Source organism: Lactuca virosa, chromosome 4 (genome assembly GCF_052849685.1).
Source record: "Lactuca virosa cultivar CGN04683 chromosome 4, Lactuca_virosa_CGN04683_v6, whole genome shotgun sequence".
Taxonomy (NCBI): domain Eukaryota; kingdom Viridiplantae; phylum Streptophyta; class Magnoliopsida; order Asterales; family Asteraceae; genus Lactuca; species Lactuca virosa.
The window spans coordinates 88,835,743-88,858,529 of record NC_136429.1 but is presented as its reverse complement, the minus strand read 5'-3'; the positions used below and the strand labels follow the sequence as shown (position 1 = coordinate 88,858,529).

Here is a 22,787-nt window from a genome sequence, read left to right as displayed (position 1 = left end):
AATCGTTACAATAATTAAAAATTGACACCAAATCCAAATGTTGAGACTAAAAGATTGTTCGATATTACAAGTCTGTTTGACTGCTCTGAATTTGACTAAATAAAAGGCATATCATATCAAAAACTTTCTCTAAAACAGGACCCACATATGTAGTTTTAAATAGCAGCAATCAGACTCTACAACCCAACAAAATTCAGATTTTTTTACGACATGATTCAAGATAATCAAATTTCATACTCAAGGATAATGGTTGATAATAGGTTGAGTGTTTACAATTTTCAATAACGTACCTACTTAACCTTTTTATCATATCAAAAGAACCAAATGCAACTTTTAACTGTGGACTGTTTTCACAAGTGAATGGAGATGTACTTGTAGTTGAAACTTGAAACAAAACTTTTTGATTCATGAAATGAGTAGTAAATGATAATACCTTATAAGTGTTGCTAAAAACAAGATTTAAAAATCAAACCAACAACAAACTTTGACAAACTACTACACTAAAATCTAAAAACAAACTATGCAAAATGAAGAAAATCCAAAAACCAATAGCAACAAACAAATCCCATATTGATTTGTGGGGTGGGGTGGGGAGAAAAAGTTTTTTTTTTTTTTTTTTTGATATTATTTTACATGGTCATAGGAATCCCAAAGTTTGGATTCAGATGTAAACAGGTTTGACATCATTTGGACCAAAACTTGCAGCACAAAGAGGACACTTGCGATGCCGTGTTTCAATGATTTTCTGAACACACGTGTTGCAAAATAGATGATAACATTTCGTAATCACCACCTGCCAATAAAATTAATAACTGGACTATTAACTTTTTTTTTTTTTTTTTATAATAATCAGAGGGTATTTTGGTCTTTTTAGGTACCTCTTTTGGCCTGTCATGGCAAACGCTGCATTTGAGTATTTCTTTGTATTCTTTGAGCTCCTGTTGAAGCTTTTCAACAACCGAAGACCCGTCTAATTGTGATCTTAGACGTGTATGCTTTCTTCTTGCGCATTCCAACTCCTCTTCAACTCTCTTTTTCTCAAACCTATATGAAAAACAACACAACAATCAAGTCTTTCTTTTGCCACTCTTGGGAATGGAATCAGCAAGGGAATGGAATGAGCCATTCATTCCATTCCTTTTTTACCTTTCTTTTTCTAGGTGGATCTGCAAATCCATGAGATTGACTCGACTTGTGTCGACCTTGCTCTGTGATTCATCCAAGGACTCTGTTAACTGCTGGGATGTTCTTTTAACATCGCTCAGTCTCCTTTGAGTATTTTCCAAAGCGCCTGTTTTTTGAACCCGTGTTTCAGACACCTTCTCGACATGATCTGAACATGATTTTGTCTGTTACATAAAACACAAACATTGTATCAGTATCTATCAAGATTGTCAAGTCAACCAATGATGGAATTCTCTATTAACTAATAAGTGGTGTTGTTCTTTCTGTGCATTAAGTGAAAAGGGAAACAGGGTTGTTTGGAAGTACTAAGTAGTGTACCTGATCTTCGATTCTTTCTGCTTTTGTTTCACAGAAATTAATCAATGTGTTGCCCTGTTGGATCTTCCTTTCTGTGGTTTTTTTATCCAGGAGAAGAGAATCATTTAGCTGTCTTGCACGCACTCCCTCCAAAACAAGCTGAAACAGGATGAAATACTTGTAAATATTAAAACATGATTTCCAAGACACGAAATACAGGAACAAAAAGAAATATGATAATCAGGGCATACAGAAAGTAACACTAATTGCAAGCAATAAAAACACCAAGTCTGTTTGGTTGGATGGGAATGGAATGAAATGAATTTTCATATGAAACTTTTATATTGTATGTCAATACAAGGTATGGTTTCAACACGCTCCTATGCAGTATTAAATTAGAAGTATGGAATTTTTATGTAAAAAGACAAAAAGAAGAAATATCATAAAAGCTCATTAGAACGCAAATAACATAACACTATCCTATCATTGTTTTTTGGAAACTAACTTTTCAAAATGTCTAGAAGTTGCCAAGTAACCAATTTTATGTTTTAAAGGGGTAACCGACTCATGTTTTCTGTATGGTTACCTTCTAACCCAGGTTAAATAGGTCACCCCTCTTTTTCAAACTTACACTTTTGGCCTAGACTTTAAATTTTATTACAACTTTGGTCAGATTTTAAAACTTTGTTACGAATTCAACACAGAATCTTTTTTATAAATTTATTTTTTTAATGGTTTATGATGTTTTTTTCTTAACTTTTTTCCCAACTTTTTAAAAGAATATATTTTACAATACTTCTTACCTTTTTTTCCAAGTTGCATTGCCTCATATACATTAGCAAATCAACTTTTTTTCCCACTTTTGCATTGCCTCATACATTAGCAAACCAACTTCTAAAAAAAATATATATATTTTACAAAATTCTATGTGTTATTTCATCAAAGACAAGTGCCGCACAATCAAGGAGAAAAATTGGTTTGCTAACGTATATGGTACAATGCAAAAGTTGGAAACAAAGTTAAGAAAATATTGTAATATATATAATATATTAAAGTTGGAAAAAGTTAAGAAAAAAACTTATAAACTATTACAAAAAAAGTTAAAGAAAATTAAATTTGTAGAAAAAACCTCGATTTGGGACCAATTTGTAATAAAATTTAAAATTTATGCCAAAAGTGTAAAATTTGAAAGAGCGTGACCTATTTAACCTGAGATGTAAAATCTGTTATCTCAGGTAACTATACAGAAAACATGAGTTGGTTAAACTTTTAAAATATAAAATCAATTACTTTGCAACTTTAAGACATTTTGAAAAGTTAGTTTCAAAAAAACAATGATAACCCTAAAGAAAGTAATTTCTAGTTACTTTTACAAAATAAAATTACAATTTAATTAAAATCATGGCATTCTTAAAAGATGTCATAGAATATTTTCTAAAAATGGGTTATATTAAAATTTTCATTCCATTTAGAGCTAAGCAAAAATAAAACCGACAAACATCAAACCCAAACCGTCGGTTTTAGGTTTAGATTTTTACAATAGAATGAATAATTCCATTCCTTCTCCACTTAACACTACCTAAATCTCTTTTACAAGACAAATGCATAGATCTATATTTGTAATTTAATAGTTGATTGAAAAGCTAGAGTAATTACCTTAATGTTATAGTCGTCTCTCTCAGTTATTTGCTGCAAAAGCTGTTGATTTTGAGTCTGGATGTCATCGTATGCCTGCCCAATAGTCTGCATGCACACAGAAGAAACCAACATCATTGCAAATTTAGAATTAATAAATAAATAAATAAATAACAAGATATCCATCAACTAACCTCAATCTCAGAAAGGTAAGCCTCATTTTCCTCATGCTTGGACTTCAAGACATCCGAGAGTTTATATTTTTCCTTTTTAGATTTTTCCAATTTCTGCCTCAAATCAGCAATTTTAGCTTCTGCAGCAGCTAACATTTGCTGAGATGCTGCTTCAGCTTCAATGGCTGTCTTCACTCGTGTTTCCAAGTTATGCTCATCAAGGGAATAATTCAAGCTCTGAACATGAGCCCATGCCTTGTACTCACAGTTCCTAGCCTCAATAAACTCCCTGTAAATAATAAACCTCTTCAATTAAAGCTAATAATAACAGCTACCTACCAACACCACCATGCTCAAATTTATTAAAAAAAAAAAAAGTTGGTTAACCTTGAATAGATTGTTTCTCGCCTATGCACGTCTAAAATTAGCTTCAATTCTGAGTCACTCTCCTCCAAGTCATGTATCTATATCAAAGTTCAACTGATTTAGACAAAATAAATCAATTAAATATAAATCAGCAAAAACTTATAAGTACATTGCTATTACAGGTAAAAACTAAAGTACATACCGTTGCATGCAGTCTCTGTATTTCAGCAGATTGGGCAGCTGATCTACTAGATAATGCTTCCAGCTCTTTCATCTGTGAAACAACAAAAAACAAAAAATCAAAAAGTTTCAGCTTTTTGATTTTTTATAAAATATAACATAAGCATTGACGTCATATGATGGGCCCACCTTCCTATCAAGAATGGTGGAAAGAGATTGAACATCAGCACGCAATGAATGAACATCTGAAGAAGCCTCTTTGTGTTTTCTTAATTGAGTTTGCATACTTCCCATATCTTCTGGAAACGAAGACACAAAAGTTCTAAACTTTGCAATGATTTCTTTTCTACCTGAAACAAACGTAGACATGGTATGCAGCTTATTGTATGAGATTTCAAAAGCTTAAAAACAAAACAGTTTTAACTTTTAAGTTATCTGTGTATTATATCTATACCAGGTTCTCTAGAAGCTTCTTCTAATTTAGCTTCGATTAACTTTCTTCCATCGATTTGTTTTTGTATTTCCATCTTTAGGTCACTAATTCTAGAATCTGAAACAGAAGAAGATCGACGCAAAACCTCCCCTATATCATTCTTCATGTTGGCTTCTTTTTCCCTCCACCCAAGGTTGTCTTTCTCAACCTAAATATTAAATACATGGTATTTAGTATGGTGTAAAAAAATGAGAACAAAGGGAACTAACTACCAACCACTGACAACCTGCAATTTCTGGAATAAAGCTTGATACTGGACTAAATCTCCTCTTGCCTTAGCAATCTGATCTTTCACTAAGATAAAGGCTTCAGAAGAAAAAATCCCCTTCGAATTCTTTAAGATATTCTGTAACATAAATTTCAACAATCAACAACATATGTTCATAAAACGGGTGATGACATAGAATACCATAAGATCAAAAACCAAAAGGCCAACCTGCAAGCTGGATAATTGTTTCAATATTTCCATTCTTTCTTCATGTAAACGCTTAAGTTCTTGTTGTCTCGAAGAAGCTTGATCCTGTTCATAATGTTAAACCACTGTTTATTAGTATTACTTTACTGTGAAACCAGAATATAAAACAAAAAATAAAAAGGGACACTATTAAACTACCAGTAATTCTTTTAATAAAGACTCCATATCATGTAGATCCTTTTCTTTTTCTCTTGCCCTATCATTAGCAACTCGTTTATTTCCAAGAATTACAGGGAAAATTGCTCCTTTTGCAGCATCTGTCTCTGCTTTCAGGACAGACAAGTTCTTGTTGCTTTCTTCCAATTCTGCAATTGTACACTCCAGCTCCCCTTCAAAAATAAAAAATATCATATATAACCATTGATCTCAAAGTTCAATGTTACCTATGATGTAATCAATACATTGATATACAAACAAGAAGCATAAATGACATTAATACAACAGGAGATGTCCCTTAGATGCCAAATTCAAAGTTCAATAGACTGCAGGTTTAGCTTTATATCAGGCTCCTGAGTTACTAATACATCTTTCAACATGAAACAGCAATGTACTTTTATTGATTTGTTTATTAAAGCATCAAACTTTCGTTTCTTCCTATTACAGCATTGCACTTTGAGAAATCTACTTAATTGTAGCAATGTCATCCAAATACAAAGCAATTTCCACTGCTAAAAAGCCTAAAATTGGTAGCTATTTCAAAGTACAATGTTATAACTAGGTAACTTTTCAAAGTACAATGCATTAATATGAAAAAAATTGCACCAAAAAAGATTAGAGAAATGGAAAGTTACCCTTCAATTGTCTAAGCTCTGATTTATTCTTAGCATCAGTATCTCGGTGGAACTGCATATCTCTTGCCAAAGATCTGTGCTTTATATGCATATCACCAATTGCCAATCTCAAATTCTTCACTTCCCTCTCTAACTCAATAGATGAGTCTGGTCTGCATGACCCTACCCAAACAACAATATTTGTGAATACAAGTTAATAACCAAAGCATACAGCATATATGACTTGTAAATCAGTGTGATTAGTCTTAGAACCTTCTGGAAGTTGCTTTATAGCTTTGGCATACAGTCCATCCTCCATGCCCCATAGACCATCAATGGCATGAACAATATTGCAGAAAGTATTCTGAACTTTGTTGCCACCTGTCTCTCGATTTTCTTGCATTTGACTTGGAGTGCTATTTGCAGAGCTACTCTCAGTTGCACCTTTTTCAAGAAGTCGGTGAAGAAATACATCCTCTGGAGGTGGTGATGCATTATCTGCCAAGAAATTTATATACTTTAAGTCCATTAAACATAGTTTGATGCTGATTAAGCTACCCTTTCAGTCAAATGAAAGAGAAAAGGTTTGACAATTCTTACCCCCTGCAACCAGATGATGTTTGTTACCACGATCATGACTCAGCAGATTCTTTGTGCGAATAGAGCATGACTCTACTTTATCAATTAGCTATTAGAAAGCCAATTAAATGTTTATCAAACAGTTGATATTTGAGTGAAATATAAAAGGAATGGGGTTTTCAAGTGGCTATACCTCGTCCCAAGACTTGTCTACTACTGCTAAAGTTTTGTTGTATGGCAATTGTTTCTCCCTAAGTTGACTGAACTTGTTCTCTAGAGCAACACATTCAACCTTTTGTGATTCTAACTTCTGAACAAGCTTTTGATTTTGAAATTTCAGTACCACTGTGTCAAGCTGCATGCCAAAGAAAACACATTTCTCAAAAGTGAGGTACTTCATACAATATTATGAAATAACATAGGATATGCTCCACACTCAAGTATCAAATCCTAATCTTGGACTCTAAAGCAAGAAAACATAATTGCTTCAATCCACTTAATCCACAAACTAGAAGAGAACTGAATTAGACATAAAGCATGGTGAGCTTATATTAATGAACAGAGTATAACTAATGAAAATAAGATCATCATATCATATTTATATAACAAAGGATATCACAAATCAAACATCACATCTGACTCTAACACAAGTGATTATGGAATTATCTGCCTGTATAATATTCACATATAATGTAACATAAAATTAGATATGTAACTATTCACAAGCAAGCAAATTCTAAACATAGCAGTGTTTTGGTTTAATTTAGTTGGGTTGACAACAGTTCCACACAAGTTCCCCAAACTCTTATATAGATGAAGAAACATATGCACTTGTAATCAACTTAAATCAAGAAAATCCCGCCAGATACAGTCCTATAACTCAACTACTTACGCCCTAGAACTTCATCAAGAAATTTAGCAGACAGATCTACCATGTATGTAACCTCTATAGAAGTCTCCAATAAAAACCGATCAAGAATTCAGCATAAACCCTAGAAAACCTAGAGCTATTAAAACCAAAGTAAAAGTAACGATCAATTACCTTTTTATCCTCAGAAGAAGGCACAAATGGATGTTTATTAGCAGCAGCGGTAGTAGGAGACGATATTGAACTGAAGTGACGTTTGCGGTCTGCTTCACCAGTTCCCCCCATCATAGAAAAAACCTAGTCCTATACGACATCAATGAGAAAATGAAACCCAATTTGGTCCTAATCTACGTACACACTCCGACAATCGAGAAAGAATTTGTAAAACTATTAAATTGAACTCCATTTATACATATGATATTATATGCATCATTGAGAAAGCCCTAATAAAGTCGCGGCAAAATCGTTTTTTTTTTAATTACAGAATACAAGAACCCTAAAAAGGTTCACAGGAAATTGAAGGGCGTTTTACATGAATCATGCATATAAAAGTTGCGAACTTCTTCCCTCTTTGGCTTGTTTCTCTCTCTAGTCATATGTATGTGTGTTTGCATATGTGTCCCTGTGTCTCTACAAATGAAGTTCTTTCGATTGAATAGATGATAAAAAGGGGCGAGGAGAATTAGGGAAATATCGTAGGGGTATTGCACGTGCCAACGCCTCAGGTATTTGTGACGTCACGTGGATATTAGTTAGGCAGATGGCTTCAAACTCAAGATGTTGAGGGAGGAAGTAGTAATTATATGCATGATTAGGATCCAAACAAACCAATTTATCAATTAATTTGGATTTGATTTAGTCAAAATATGGTACTCAATCTTGGATAAGATACGAATGAAACTTGTCTATGAATATATACGGTTTTTGTTTTTTTTTTTTACAATATATTTAGACTTTATGCTAGAATTTAGTTTTAATTTTATCAAGTTGTGTGAGTCATTAGAAGGAGTTGATTCAGAAGAGGCTCGATGGATCTAATGTGGAGAACACCGGCACCTAAACTGAGCATGACGAGCTCGGAAGGGCAACTCGGCAGTGGCAAGTCAAGTCTCTTTCTTTTTTCTCCTTTCTTTTCCCCACTAGGCAGCCTACCCTTTCTCTTCTTTCGATATTCTTCCTCCATTTCTTCCTTGTTGGAGCTGAGTTGGAGCTCGGTATACTCAATACCACTCCCGCCCTTAGCCTTAATATATGTTTACCACCTGTGACACGAGCAAACCGACTAAAAAAATAATAATTGACTTTAATCTTGACTTTAATCTTTTGATTATATAGAGGTTAAATGTGATCCTTTGTTGTAGTTCTTAAATTTATAGTAGTTGTAATTACATATGGGATTGCTTAGTTGAGTTTTACGAAGTAAAATTACACATAAGAACGCTAATAATTGTAAATGTTTCAAAAAAAATTCATATGTTTGTTAGCAGATCATCATTAAGTCAATACATTATGTTTTAAAAATATATATAATTTTTTTTATTTATTTCTAGTAAACCACTAACATTATTATAACTATAATAATATTATCATTGTATCTGCTTAATTTTTTTTGTATCTGCTTTTCCAAAAAGTTGGTATGATTATTATTATAACTATAATAATATTATCATTGTTACTATTATTATTGACAAGGTGGGCGAAATACCGACTATCTATGTCCTATCATTTCAAGGGAGCAAAAAAAATTGGTCTATGTAAATTAATATATAATCATTAATCTACTTTATGCGGAAAAAGAAGCGAGAATGAGCCAAATTTAAATGCCCAAGTTTGACACATTACCGGAAGCAAAAAGAAGCAATATCATACATATAATAATCGTTGTGCATAAAGAAGGTGGGTAGATACAACCAAAATGGGGATATCAAAGTGACGAATTATAAACTAACGACCTATGAAGCAATCAATAAACGACATAATGGATAAATAAGTCGATTATGTCGTCTTAATTGCTAAGAATTAACGGTTAGAATATCATTGCATATAGAAACATATTAACCATTTTTGTCATTGTAGCCCTGTAGAGATAAGTTTTTCAAAGTTGAATTTATAAAAGAGATAAGTCATCGATGTCATAAGAAATGTTGAATAATTTGACTATTTTGTGTATGGATAAAGATATGTTATACATGATTATTTTTTCAAAATGACGAAGAAAACTGACTTCCTTGGATTCGAACTCACGACCAACTGGATAGAAGGCACACTACAACCTCTAAACCAATGTTTCTTTTATCTCGATACTATTATTAATGATTTTGTATCTAAAATGTCACATGAAGTATTTTTCTTTAAATTAGTAAAAAAAATTACATTGTTTGATATACTTGTGTCTTTAAATGGTCTTTTTATCCATTTATCCCTAGACCCAAAATATGTTTGCGCCCCTGTAATTCATAATTGTCTTATTTCTAATTTATGTATATTTTATATTTATAAAATGGTTTACTTTTTCAGTTACATTTTGTTGGGTTTTACTCAAAAAAATAGTCTAATTATGGTGTCAAACTTGACGTGATTATTAACAAAAACAATTTTACATTTGAAGAGACTAAGACCAATTTACCCACCAATGATCATTTTGCAAAACTTATGAAGATTAAAACAACCTTGGAAAAGAAGAAGTTTACAACCTTTAAAGACTTTGGTTCATGTTGGCAATGATAAAGTTAATGAAGATGGCAAACTACTCAAAAAATAGTTTCTCTAGAAGTATCTGCCAAGCAAGAATCAACCACCAAAGATGTTAGTCTTCACTTGTATATATGTGGTTCTTAAGCTTTAATATTTATACCAAATAAACCTGAAAGAGAAGGAACTTATATGCACCTAATCTAAGCACCAAATGCAAGAAGAATTGAGGGAGAAAGAGATTGTCATTTACGAAAAATGACAGACCCTTAGAGAGTATTTTGTGCCAAAAAATCAAATCATTTCTATTGTAATGATATTCTTTATACTTACAAACTAGTACATAAGGACCATGTTTCTTTGAGAGTGCAAGCACGTCTAAGTAAGAAGGTATGGAGCGAGTAAGAAAGTCGAACACTCAAGTCTTACACACACATACATACTTACGGTTTTGTAAGTCAAGAAGCAACAAGAAGAGTGTGTTACACACAAACACCAATTAGTTAGTTGTAATCAAACCAAATGATTACTCTAAGTGTCCAAAATGTTTGTACACAATATTAAAAATCAAATCATATGATATTCACTATTTTTTGTTCTCTTTGTTTTTATTTCATAGAAACAATAATTCTTAATATGTTGGTAAAAATATTATTTTCATAAAATAATGTTTTTCCAATTAAATACAAGTGTTGATATTTATTAATAATCAAATTTGCTCTAATAAATAATCAATTAGTGGTAACTTGATATAAGGTGAGACCCTATAGGATCATATGGCATTAGCAATATCATTATATAATGACTCTTGGGCATAAAGATCTTTCAATCTCCCATTGCACAAGATTCGTCATATATTAATCGATATAGACAATGATGACCGTCTAGGAACATTTCACTGCCCCTAATAACATATGACGAAGAATGTCATTCATCAACATCCAATTCCTAAAAGCTCAAAGCTACAATTGATGTATAAGGTAAGTTTATCGGTTATCCATTTGTTATAGACATCATGTTGAACATGAGACTTGGATCGCAATCAATCTTATTTGGTGTTCAACGTTGGGTACCACACGATAGATGTCTAACTCTCAACACATAAGAGGAACAAATCTCATATTGACTACATAAGCCTCTTAAATAGTTCACACTACATTTGAAAATGGCTTTTTATGACTGCTCGGTTAAGGATCAATGTTTGACCATATCAAAGCATAACACTCCCTATATTTAAGTCCCACTATCATATGTATCTCACGTATTACGGATACAAAAGATAGTACATTTTTATCATGTATCACTCATGATATCGATCCATGACATGATATGTATATGGGCCCGTTCAATACCAGTGACAAGTACCTATGAACCTTGGTTACAGTCTCTTGCCCACTTTCATCTGGTGAAAGTTAACCAATCTAATTCATATTAGTCTTGCTTCGTAATTTTCCACACAATTATGATCGACTATGAGATTTTAGAATAATAATATTATTCGTGGATTAAACATGTTAATATATAATACAACAAGTATTTTTGCGAAGATCATATCCCAATATATCAAAACAATAAGTAATAGTTGTTGTCACAATGCTCTAATATATAAATACTAAATCAAAATCAAATCCCATTTTTAGAATAACAAAGTATTATAGTTGAAGTGTGACCATTCATACTTAGCTTAAGAAACGACTTTATTAATGGGTCTGACTAAATTTAATTTGTGTGAATTTTGTGAATACGATCATCTCCATATTTAACTTTATTCTAATTATATTTAAATATATTGCGAAATATGATTGGTGTTCTGATGTGATTTAGAGTCTCTTAGCTTGATTAAGTATACTCATGAACTCACAAAAGATTTCTTTGTGATCCTTGAATGGTAGGATTCAACATAGTTTTTCAATAAATTTATTTATCCAATCATATGTGATTACAACTTCTAAAGTAGTGTATTCTTATTTTGTAGCATCCTGTTCTATTTTGTTTTTATTGGACCTCATTCCAACAAAACCTTCTCTTCATTCCATAATGAAGTCATAATCCAATTACAATATATATATATATATATATATATATATATATATATATATATAATAAAGTTAGCATCTTGTATGGCTCGTTACATAAAGATCTTTTTCTAAACTGATTATCTCATATAATTCTCTTAGTTCTTCTCAAGTACTCTTAAAATGTCGTTATAGTCATCCAGTGACTTACCCATGTATTTGTTGGGTTTTTATTGAAAAATAGTCCAATTATAGTTTAAAATTCGGCATAATTAAACATAAACAAAGAATAAGAAAGTATAACAACCTTTGAAGACAAAGTAGTTGGGAATTCTCCAAAATCGCACATGACCCACAACAGGTCATGTCATGATATCTGGCTTAACAACCTTCCACTTTAAGGACTTAATTCATTAAGTCCAGAACCTCTAAATCTCATATCTGAATCACACAATGGTCTTAATGGATAAAGTTTCCAACTTTATCCATTCCAATGACTTAATCAAGCAAGATCTTAAACCCTACGTCCATTAATCTCTCAAAGAGGTCATAACTTGTGTATAGACTCAAAAGAACCCTTGCATGGACCATTTTCTCCAACATGAAAGGTCCATAAGCATAATACAACATTAAAGAGCTATGAAGTTCAACAAAATCCAACAACATAAGGATTTGGTGCCAAAAAAGATCACAAGATCATCCAAAACTTAGATCTATGAGATAAAAACATAAAGGTAAAAGATTTATGCTCACCAAGGTCCAACGATGAGAAAAGCTTGTTGGATATGAACTTGAACCACGCATTCTTGCTCCACACATTCTTGCTCCAAAGAACATTTCCATCATATTCAAGCTTCATAAAATGGAAGATAAGGTTACAACTCAACAAAGGGGGCTAGGGTTAGGGTAAGGAATGATCCCAAAACACATAGGTAACACCATTAAACATGGAATAAAACCCTAAAAATGAAATGGGCTTGAGCTGCACAACTTTCACGTCATGATACGTTATGTGTCATGCCGTGAAAAGCGTGACCCAGCAAGGCCCAATTCAGCTTAAGCCCAAGTTGCCTTTCAACCCAAAACTCAACCTTTTGTCCAAAGTCTTAAACTCTTAGCCCAATAACCTCATTATTTTAAGGTCCAAACTTCATCCCTTTAAGCTCGAGACCTTTTTTTATTAAATTAAAATCCGTCAGTCCAAAATAAGAAACATCCCGAAACTGGGTGTTGTAACAATCACATGGTTGTTGATGCCTCTACAAAACCTCCATCAACACCTTGATGCCTCTGCAATCACGTTTAGTTCGAGGATTCTTCAGTACCATCTGCAATCTCGTTGACACTTTTGGAAGTTCTCATCTAGTTTTTTGTTAAAACCAGATTTAATGAAAAAATTATTGATTTTTAAGCAATTTATTATCGACAACTTATTTTGTGAAGTTGATTCATTAGTGGATTCTAGTCGGTTGTTTTTATGTATTCATTGGAATCAAATTTTCTATGATTGATATTCTACTATGTTAATTGTGTTAGAATAAGTCACTTTGTTTAATTGCTTTATTTTTTTACTTTATTTGGTAATCAATTTACTGTCCCCAAGAAGATACGATACAAGTATGATGACTTTGGTGGGATGTTAAAAGTACGTCGATGTTACGCGTGATAGTAACAAAGTTCATTGGTATTTTTGGTCAGCTTTGGTTATTAATTTTATGTTGGTTATTGTTGCTGACTCGATGTTGATGGGTTTTAATTGTGTGTTGTTGTACTTTGAAGTTTACATTTTTATAACTTTTTATATAAAAAGTTTATTTATTGTCTTTAGAAGGGTATTGTAGTGTGTAAATTTTAATAAACTTATGATATTTAAGTTACATATGTTGATCATGTATGAATATATTGTGAGAAATAAGAATGTAGTCTACTTTTGATATTAATATATACAAGAGACAATATAAGGGTAATATGATTATTTTTCATCGTTCATCGGAGTCAATCAAAAATATAATCAAACAACATTGTTTCAATCAGATGTGAACTTAAGTTCTAACTCGGTCAACAACTATCAAACGACTCATTATCATTCTACGTAATTAAATTATTTAATTCAAATATTGATGACAATCATCCCTAATAAATAAAGAACTTTTTGTCATATGTCACACTCTCATTGATTTTGTCACATGTCATTTTGTGGTTATTTTCAATTAAATTTTTTCCACGTGACATTTTGTGGTTGTTTCATTTTTATTAAATTTCATATAATATTTAATTAAATTATTAATTGTAATAAATATACTTTCATTTTCATTAACTAACTTTCCTTCTAATTTCAAAATTTCTAAATTAAGTCCATTAGTTTCATTTGTTTATTTATCTCAATTATTTGTTTAAATTTAAAAGAGAAAAAATACTTTAATTTTAATAATTCAATATTTTTCTAATTTTTTTATAAATTCAAACTTCTCAAATGTTTAGAATTTTATATTTAATTTTTTTTAATGAACTCATGTAATACATGAGTATTACACCTAATGTATAAGAAATTAAAAATACTATCCAAGAGATAGGTCTTAATTGTTTTAATGAGCAGTTGTAATGTTGTTAATAGAAACATATAGAATTAAATCAAAATTTGGACATATTTTTAAAACGAATATAAACAACATCGAAAAACACAATAAAAATAAAAACAAAACATTTTATAAAACACAGGGAAAATGCAACTGAAAAAACCAAGTCATATTTAGAAAACGAAAAAATATAACTAAAAATTTGTTTAAAATTGAAACTAGTTAATGACGATTATTATGGCCATTAAGATTTATGATGTGGTGTTTTGTTGTTCCCAGTCCCAACTACATCAAGCAATGGTGTTTTTTATTTGCAACTATGGTCCCTATGTAATATTAAAATTTCATAAATGGTCCAAATGACCATAACTGTTTTTAATTTGTAGAATTATAGAAATAGTCTATGTTTAATAGTAAAATTACATAAATGATCTCTATTTTGGTAAAATGCAAATATTATAGAATTAATCTTTGTGTTTAATTTGTAAAATTATAGACATGATCTTTTTATAATAGTAAAATTACAAAAATTGTCCAGATTTGGTATCTATAAAATTATAAAAAGGTAGAAGTGGAAGAGTAAGACGGCAACTACCAACTAGCAGTGGTTAACGTCTGATCCAGCTCCAATTTGGTTAACCAAAAGCCAAGCCATATGTCTTTAGAGGTTCTCTTTCAATTTGGAAAACAATATTTAAATACTTAAATAGTTTTAAAAATAACAGTTTAGTCCACGTTTTGGCAAAACTATCTAAAATATATAAAATGACATAAAACATGTAGAAGATCGACTTTTTTTATATTATTAATAAATGGTATATCTTGTAGAATTTTAAAACATTCAGTAAGCTCGTCGAAAAGCGAGTATAAATAGTTTTTTAAAAAGTTAGATTATAAGCTAATTTATGGTTTATCAAACATAACAACCTTAAAAAACTGAAAAAATAAGTTAATTATGGTTTGTCAAACATAGCCTTAACATCGAGATGTGGGTACACTCATAATTATCCCGTATATAAGTTATATAGACAATTATTGTAGGTAAATTTCTTATTTTTTGTAATAAAAGGTTAATACCGCCAATTATTAGTTTATTATCTTATGTGAAAAAAACTTATTTATAATCTGTATAACATGAATTAAATTCTATTTTTTTTAAGGGAACTTCCCTAACGAGGGTTTCCGGGTCAGCTTTCACGCACCGACTAATCCCCCGCTACAAACATGAGGCTTTGCCTCATGCCCTGGAGTCACTGCAGACAAACCTCCATGGGCACAAGGGCTAAATTAAATTCTTAAAGATTTATTAAGATGAAATTTTATAATCAATGGGGAATAGGGAAGCCCTTAATGGTAATACTTACACAAATAAACTACATCTAACTTGTGAATTCTAAAAACGGTGTTCTTTAGAGAATTGAAGTTGTTAGATTTATGGTCAAGACACTCAACTCCTAGGAAAAGCAACATGACAAAATATAAATATAGATACACCAACAATCTTTAATGGTTCATGTTCGATAACTTATTTAGAATTTATACAGATATGATAATATAAAAACTACTCATTTTCCTATTACACATAAGATTGATTATCAATGGAGGCATGAGTAGGCAAAGTTTTTTTCCTCAATGAGCTCTTTTTCTAGAGCATCCATCTTCTCCCTTGCAAACTTATCAATCTTTAGTCCTACACACCATTGCAAAATAATTACTCAATACAAATTCTAAATATATTCACATTTTACAATTTCACAATTCCATCTACATGTCATACATGGGTCTTTTTGCACATATCAATATAACCTCAATTGAACTCTAAAAACAATAAGGATATTATAATTAAGTAGATTTTTATTGCTTAATGCTTATTATGAGAAAAAAAAGCAAGTACAATGTCATAATAGAAAAAGAAATGAAAGTAGGATGCTATAATTAACAAATATTAAAAGTACGTTGCTATCTTTTGCATATAGTGTAAGTTTTTTTATGCTAAAATAATGTTTATTGGAAACATACCTTGAACAATTGACCATTCGCCTTTCTCACAAGTGACGGGGAACGAATAAATTAGTCCCGGTTGGATACCATACGACCCGTCAGAATAAACTCCCATCGACACCCATGTTCCCTACCTCCCAAAATTGCAAAATCAAATAATAATAATAATAATAATAATAATAATAATAATAATAATAATAATAATAATAAAATATTCGAGAAATGATAAAAGAAAGCAAAACAAGAAAACAAAGAAGAAGCAATCAAACCTTAGGAGTACCAAGAATCCAATCGCGCATATGATCACACGTAGCACTTGCAGCTGATAATGCACTAGACAACCTTCTAGATTTTATTATAACTTCACCTCTTCGTTGCACATTTGTTATGAACTCCGTGTTCAACCTAAATCATAATCAATATCATTACAAGGAATAAAAAATTTCAAAATAAAAAGTCATTCTACAAAAAGGGTTATTTTGATGTAAATCAGGTACACACCAGAAGACAATCCACATTGGAATTGAAATTTCTACACTGCGACTGCTAAAACTTTAAACATAAATTTGAGAAAAAAGTGAAGAGCTACCAATTATCATCGGCAACAAGTTCTTTCACGGATTTATGACCAACACCAATGTTGACCATAGCATGATTAGCGTCCGGATATTGATTTGAGGAGTGATTTCCCCACATAATAACATTTTTTACATCACCAACATGGACATTTAGATTTTCAGATAATTGGTTTAACGCACGATTATGATCAAGTCTTGTGAGGGATGTGATATTCTCTTCGGGGATTGAAGGCGCGTATTCTTTCAAGATGAGCGCGTTCGTATTTGCAGGATTAGCAACCACAAGAACCTGCATAATTGAATATCAATCTAAAAAAATTTAGGTCTAATAAACAAAACAAATAATCAGATATCTTTATTCTTCTGAGATGGCCCAACCCCATCCCAGATAGTGTATCATGTGAGATGTAAATCAGGTACACAGGGTGTGTCTGTCTGACAAACCTTGCAATTTGTATCTGCATGTTGTTCCAAGGCTGAAGCTTGAGCTTTGTATATACCAATATTCTTGGATATTAAATCTTTGTTACTATTTCCTTTTCTACGAGGGAATCCACCAAGCATGATTGCAATATCGACACCTTTACAAGCTTCAATAACATCGGTTGTGGTAATAACACCTAAAAGATACATAACAAATAACAAAAATTAACTTTAGATAAGAAATTACACTTGACAATCACAATCAATATGTTTAGAAAGTTAACCTTTGAGAAGAGGGAATGCTCCATCCATTAGTTCCAATTTTACCGCTTTCAAGATGTCACCAGCAGGCTCAATATCAAGCATGTGTAGAATTACTGGTTGATCTGGACCCAACATTGCCCCTTTTGCGATCATTGGAAATAGGGCATAGGCTATTTGGCCTGTGACATAAGTTCATTGGAAATTAATTAATCAAGAAATAATATATAAGAGTAAAACTCCACTTATATCTAGGAGAATACTAAAGAGCCAATGTTGGAAAAAGTAAAAACAAAAAAATTCCAGGACTTCTTTTTCAGAGTAGAAATGGATGAAATCTGGATAATGTACAGCTTTGTTTGCACAATGTATAAGTGATTGATGAATTCCTGAACTGGAATTGACAATTTCTAATCTTGAAAACAGTTTTATAAAATGAATAGTTTTCTTTTCATAAGAATGAAAAGTTGACCAAAAGACATGCCTGCAGCCCCAGTAACAAGCACAATAAGAGGATCTTTTTCGACATCCAAAAAGCTCCATATGTATCTAATGATCCTCCATGACAAATACACACAAACCAAAACAATTCCAACTTTCTGAACAATCTCCAAATTCTCCATTTGGTTTAATAAATCAAAACAAACAAGACACAATGAGAGTTCTTCTACGAAAACAACATTTATTTATACAAAAATCATTCACAGGCCAACCCAACTCTGACAGAAGGAATTTATCAAACACCTGGTGGGCAAGGCAAAGAAACCCTAATTGAGGAATACCAATACAAAGCCCATAAGCAATGCAACGTGATTAATGGAGTCTTGAGAAAGATGACTTGAAGATAGAGGAAAGCATTATGTGATAATGTGCATTTAGTGTATATGTGTATGTGTAGGATGATGGGCAGAATGAAAAGTTACCTCAGCTCCCGTGACACTACCCGGATTGGATTCATGGCCATGATTCTGAAACTGGAAAAAACTGATAAACTTTCTGAATGGTGATGATAATAATTTAGAAACACGAAACTGATGGCTGGTTACGTGTTGTGAGAAAGTTGGTTGATAACACGGGTTTCAACTATCAAGAACGAAAACGAACTCCGTTAAAAGATCTGTCGGCATCATCCTCACCTTTAGGAGCCAACTTAATCGACTGCTACTTTAAATTTTGATTGTGATCAGAAGACGAAAAAAAAAATTGAGAAAAAAAAAAACAAATATGTCTATCCATTTACTAATTTCTAAATAATACAGTAATAATAAAGTTTTTTTTAAATCAAAATCGCACCTAAATAGCGATCTTTCTCACATATCACAATGTGATTTTTAGCTGACATACCTTTTTTTTTAAGATGTCACATCTTTTTATATAGATGACATTTGCGAAAAAAAAATAAGCATTATTAAAATATTTATTTTCGTAAATTTCCTTCATTTTATAAAAAAAATATAAACTTGAAATTTTCTTAAAATCAATCTCAAACACATCGTCGTAAACATTATGTCTAAACAGTAAACTCGTTTCAAAGATAAATGTTTTAAGGTAGTGGAAGTTTATTTTAATATTTTTATTTCTTTTTAGAGTTTAAGCTCGTTTTTTTTATAGAAAAAGTCATTTTTCGCAAATATCATATGCCACAAGACATTTCTTAAAAAAAAAAAGAATGTCTGAGAAAACTATTTTCATAAATGATATCTATGAAAAATATAATTTTTCACCAAAAAAATGTCTAACAAAAACATTTTTGCAAACGACATATGAAAATGACATTTATCAGCGTGTATATATATATATATATATATATATATATATATATATATATATCATTTTCATAGATGACATCTGTGTCAAAATAACACTTTTTAGCAAAAGAGAAAAATGACATCTATGAATTTTCTAATAAAATATCCTATTTTTCAAAATTTAGGACATTTGTGTTACCAAATTAAGAAAATTTTGCCTCCTAGAGTCCCTATAAACACGATAGTTGCATAATTAAGAATGAGACAAAAATGTGAGGTAGTTCCAATATTATACACATAAAATGCATTATTGGAACCCCTCAATAAATATGAAGCTAATATGTTCTTTCAACCTTGGTCATATATGACACGAGAATAGATAAGCCGTGTTAATAGATTGAGTATATATGTGTAATTTTTAAATTAAAATGCAATTTGTGTATGAACCCTGAAATAAGTAAGTATTTCTTGGTTTGGTAACAACTTGCGTGGAAATGTGTTACAAGTCAATCTTTTATGTGAGCTGTTGTCGACTAAGAAATAATATGTAGTTTTTCATTAGTAATATAGCTTCTCTTTGTAAAAATGTAAGAATATATCTATATAGGAACTCTAAGTTGTTTGTTTTTATATATTTATGTAAGTTGTTTGTTTTTATATATTTATGTAAGTTGTTATTTGATAAAAAAAAAATTCGAATTTGATATCATTGGAAAAAGGATAAAAAGTTATGAATTTCTGTATTTTTAGTTTTTTTTTTTTTGATAAAAAATAAATTCTAAAAGTTGAAAAAAAGATTGGTTCCTTGGTTCATTGGTTAATTATGGTTTTCTATTGAACTTTTATATATATATATATATATATATATATATATATATATCTTGTAAAACAATGTCTTCATATTCTTCTCCACCAAGTGATTCGTCGAATATTGCCTAGAAATTGGACAATGCTTCCACCTATAATGAAACACTTAGATCATGGAAGATACATGGCCAGTTAAAAAGAGATGTAATAGTCATCGGAGAAGAAGTTGATTTTCAAAATACAAGGGTCTAGTTTCAAAGTACGAATAACATGAAAATGTATTTTTTTCACATCACATGTTGCAAAATGTTGTTGAAATAAATATCATTTATTTTTAGGTTGAATATATTGTCTGGATTCAAACAATTAATTAAATTATCTTCCGATGTAAATTTGACTAACAAAAAATTACCATTTATTTAATAATTGTTACAAACTAAAATTGTATCTTATCACATTAAAAAACTTTAATTTCTTTTTTTTTTACGTATGATTATTAACTTAAATTAAACATAATTTGAAAAATAAGTTTAAATAATTATATCAATTAAAAATTATTTTTTAAAAATTATTTTATAAAAATGTCGTAATTAAATTCAATGATTACAACAATTAGAGAAAGAAAAGAAAACGTACATCATATATGTACCGATTTAAATGAGGAGTCATTTAGCATTAGTTCAAGTTCATATATAATAATACTAGGTGTGAGACACGTGTATTACACGAGTTTATTAAAAATAAAATTTTAATATTAATATATAAATATTAAATATTTTATAAAGTAATACTTTTACATACCATAATGTAATTTTTTTGGAACATTTATAAAGAAATCAAATGGTTTGGAGAGACTTTATTATCAAATTAATAGAATGATTTCTTTCCTTATAAAACTCTAGAATTTTATTTTAAAAAAATGAAAATCCTGAAAAAATAACAAGTAGAAAATAAAAATTCTAGAACTGCCAAAGGGGAAAATGACATGTACCAAAAATGTTTTAATTTATTAGGTTGAATATTTTTCCCCATACTACTAATTCTTAAAAAAAATAAAGAGAGAAATAACATTAACTCAAACAAATTGCTTAATTTATGGAATTTGTATAGAAAGGTGAGAGTAATTATAAAAAAAATAATATGTATCACCATTTAATGTTAAAATGTTAATGAAATATTTTTCATAATTTAACCTATCAATATATTTATAAAAAAGAAGCAATTATATATAATTGAACTAATTAATGTGTTGTTTGTTTTTGAAAAAGTAAAACGTTTGCAGTCATTTTCCACATCTAAAAGTAGATATGAACTAAAAATATGTAGTCTGCAAAAAAAATAGTGTTAGTTTTTTAAAGGTTGTAGATCGCATTAATGATATTAAACCCTGATATGATACTAAACGGGCAAACAAGATGTATGTACACTCATTGACCACATTGATTCTAGGTGATAGTAAAAGACGATGGTGAAGGTGGTGACGATAATTGTGTGGGGGGGAGTGGTGGGGAGGGGGGGGGGGGTAGCGGCGGCGATGGCAAAGAGAGAGGTGGCGGTGAAGAGGGTGAATGTGTTGTGGTGAGAGGGATGAAAATGATGGTGGTGTGGTGGTGGCATACATGGTGATGGTAAAAAACAAAACTTCAAATTAAGATTCGAACTTAGAAGATGTCTTCTTAAATAAAAAATTATTTTTATTGTCTTTTGTAAATATAGGTTATGTAGATATTTTTATGTCCACGATCTTCTAATAACAAAAGTTTTTTAGTGCGTGCTCACCTACGACATGGCAACGTCAATTTATGCGAGGTGATCAAAAGCAATCAACAATTATTTTAGAAGCAGTGGCCTCTTATGATCTTTGGATATGAAATGCATTTTTAGTGCACCGGGTTCCAACAACGAACATCAATGTTCTAGACCAATCGTCGATATTCAACTACATCTACATTGGGAAATTGTATGATGTGTCGTTTTAAGCAAATGAAACATCATATAAGCGTGAGTATTACCTTACTGATGGGGTATACTGAGTTAGGTACTTTTGTGACATCATTCTCATGTTTAAATGATGAAAAGTGAATAAAGTTTAAGCCGACCTAAGAATCTGCTATGAATGATATCGAACGAACATTTGGTGTTCTAAAGAGATGTTGAAAGATACTCTCAGTACGAGCACGATCTTTCGAGCGAAAAAGAATAAGTATCCAAATATACTCATGCATCATATTGCATAATATGATTATAAAAGACGAGGGAAAGACCGTTTTGTCGGTACAATGAAAATGAGAATTACCAAACGTCAAAGGAGTAGGTATTGGTATGTCGGGGCACATGACAAACAAATAGGAACTATATGATCGAGTTGGACGCCACAAACATTCGATGATTTAGGACATGTCTTCAATGCTCAAATGAATTCCGTTGTCGACGAGTTGTTCAGCGATACAAATGACAAAATTGGACATGTTTGTAGATGATTTGTGCTGACGTTACATGTCAAAATGATGTGGTTTGTAGACCTGTTAATGGAACGGATTTTGGCTATAATTTGCTCCAAAACCATAATAATTTTAAGGGTTTGGATTTTGGTTTTTAATTAGTTTACCCGTTTACCCTTTTATTAAATGGGTTGAGTATGGATCATTGACGATTTGTTCCACAAA

General features: G+C 31.0%; 2 protein-coding genes across 4 annotated transcripts; both read right to left on the bottom strand.

Moving 5' to 3' along the window:
- Positions 1-378: 378 nt before the first annotated feature.
- HUB1 (histone mono-ubiquitination 1) lies at positions 379-7,685 on the bottom strand. Of its 2 annotated transcripts, XM_079043213.1 has the most exons (19): positions 7,554-7,685; positions 7,196-7,324; positions 6,347-6,508; positions 6,175-6,262; positions 5,848-6,072; positions 5,596-5,757; positions 4,943-5,133; positions 4,766-4,849; positions 4,556-4,675; positions 4,291-4,477; positions 4,026-4,186; positions 3,859-3,930; positions 3,678-3,754; positions 3,312-3,579; positions 3,139-3,225; positions 1,504-1,641; positions 1,147-1,349; positions 879-1,044; positions 379-793 (listed from the first exon to the last, which is right to left on the bottom strand). In XM_079043213.1, the coding sequence occupies exons 2-19, from the start codon at positions 7,307-7,309 to the stop codon at positions 662-664; spliced, it is 2,637 nt and encodes an 878-aa protein (XP_078899339.1). In that variant the 5' UTR covers positions 7,310-7,324; positions 7,554-7,685; the 3' UTR covers positions 379-661. The 2 variants fall into 2 exon arrangements, with proteins under 2 accessions (XP_078899339.1, XP_078899338.1); XM_079043212.1 differs by having other exon boundaries at positions 7,196-7,681.
- An 8,093-nt stretch (positions 7,686-15,778) lies between these two features.
- LOC145106190 (malate dehydrogenase, cytoplasmic-like) lies at positions 15,779-18,772 on the bottom strand. Of its 2 annotated transcripts, none has more exons than XM_079043208.1 (7): positions 18,051-18,293; positions 17,590-17,748; positions 17,327-17,502; positions 16,894-17,171; positions 16,574-16,709; positions 16,323-16,434; positions 15,779-15,993 (listed from the first exon to the last, which is right to left on the bottom strand). In XM_079043208.1, exons 1-7 carry the CDS (start codon positions 18,187-18,189, stop codon positions 15,899-15,901), a joined length of 1,095 nt encoding a protein of 364 aa, XP_078899334.1. In that variant the 5' UTR covers positions 18,190-18,293; the 3' UTR covers positions 15,779-15,898. The 2 variants fall into 2 exon arrangements, with proteins under 2 accessions (XP_078899334.1, XP_078899336.1); XM_079043210.1 differs by lacking the exon at positions 18,051-18,293 and adding an exon at positions 18,490-18,772 and having other exon boundaries at positions 15,780-15,993.
- Positions 18,773-22,787: the final 4,015 nt, after the last annotated feature.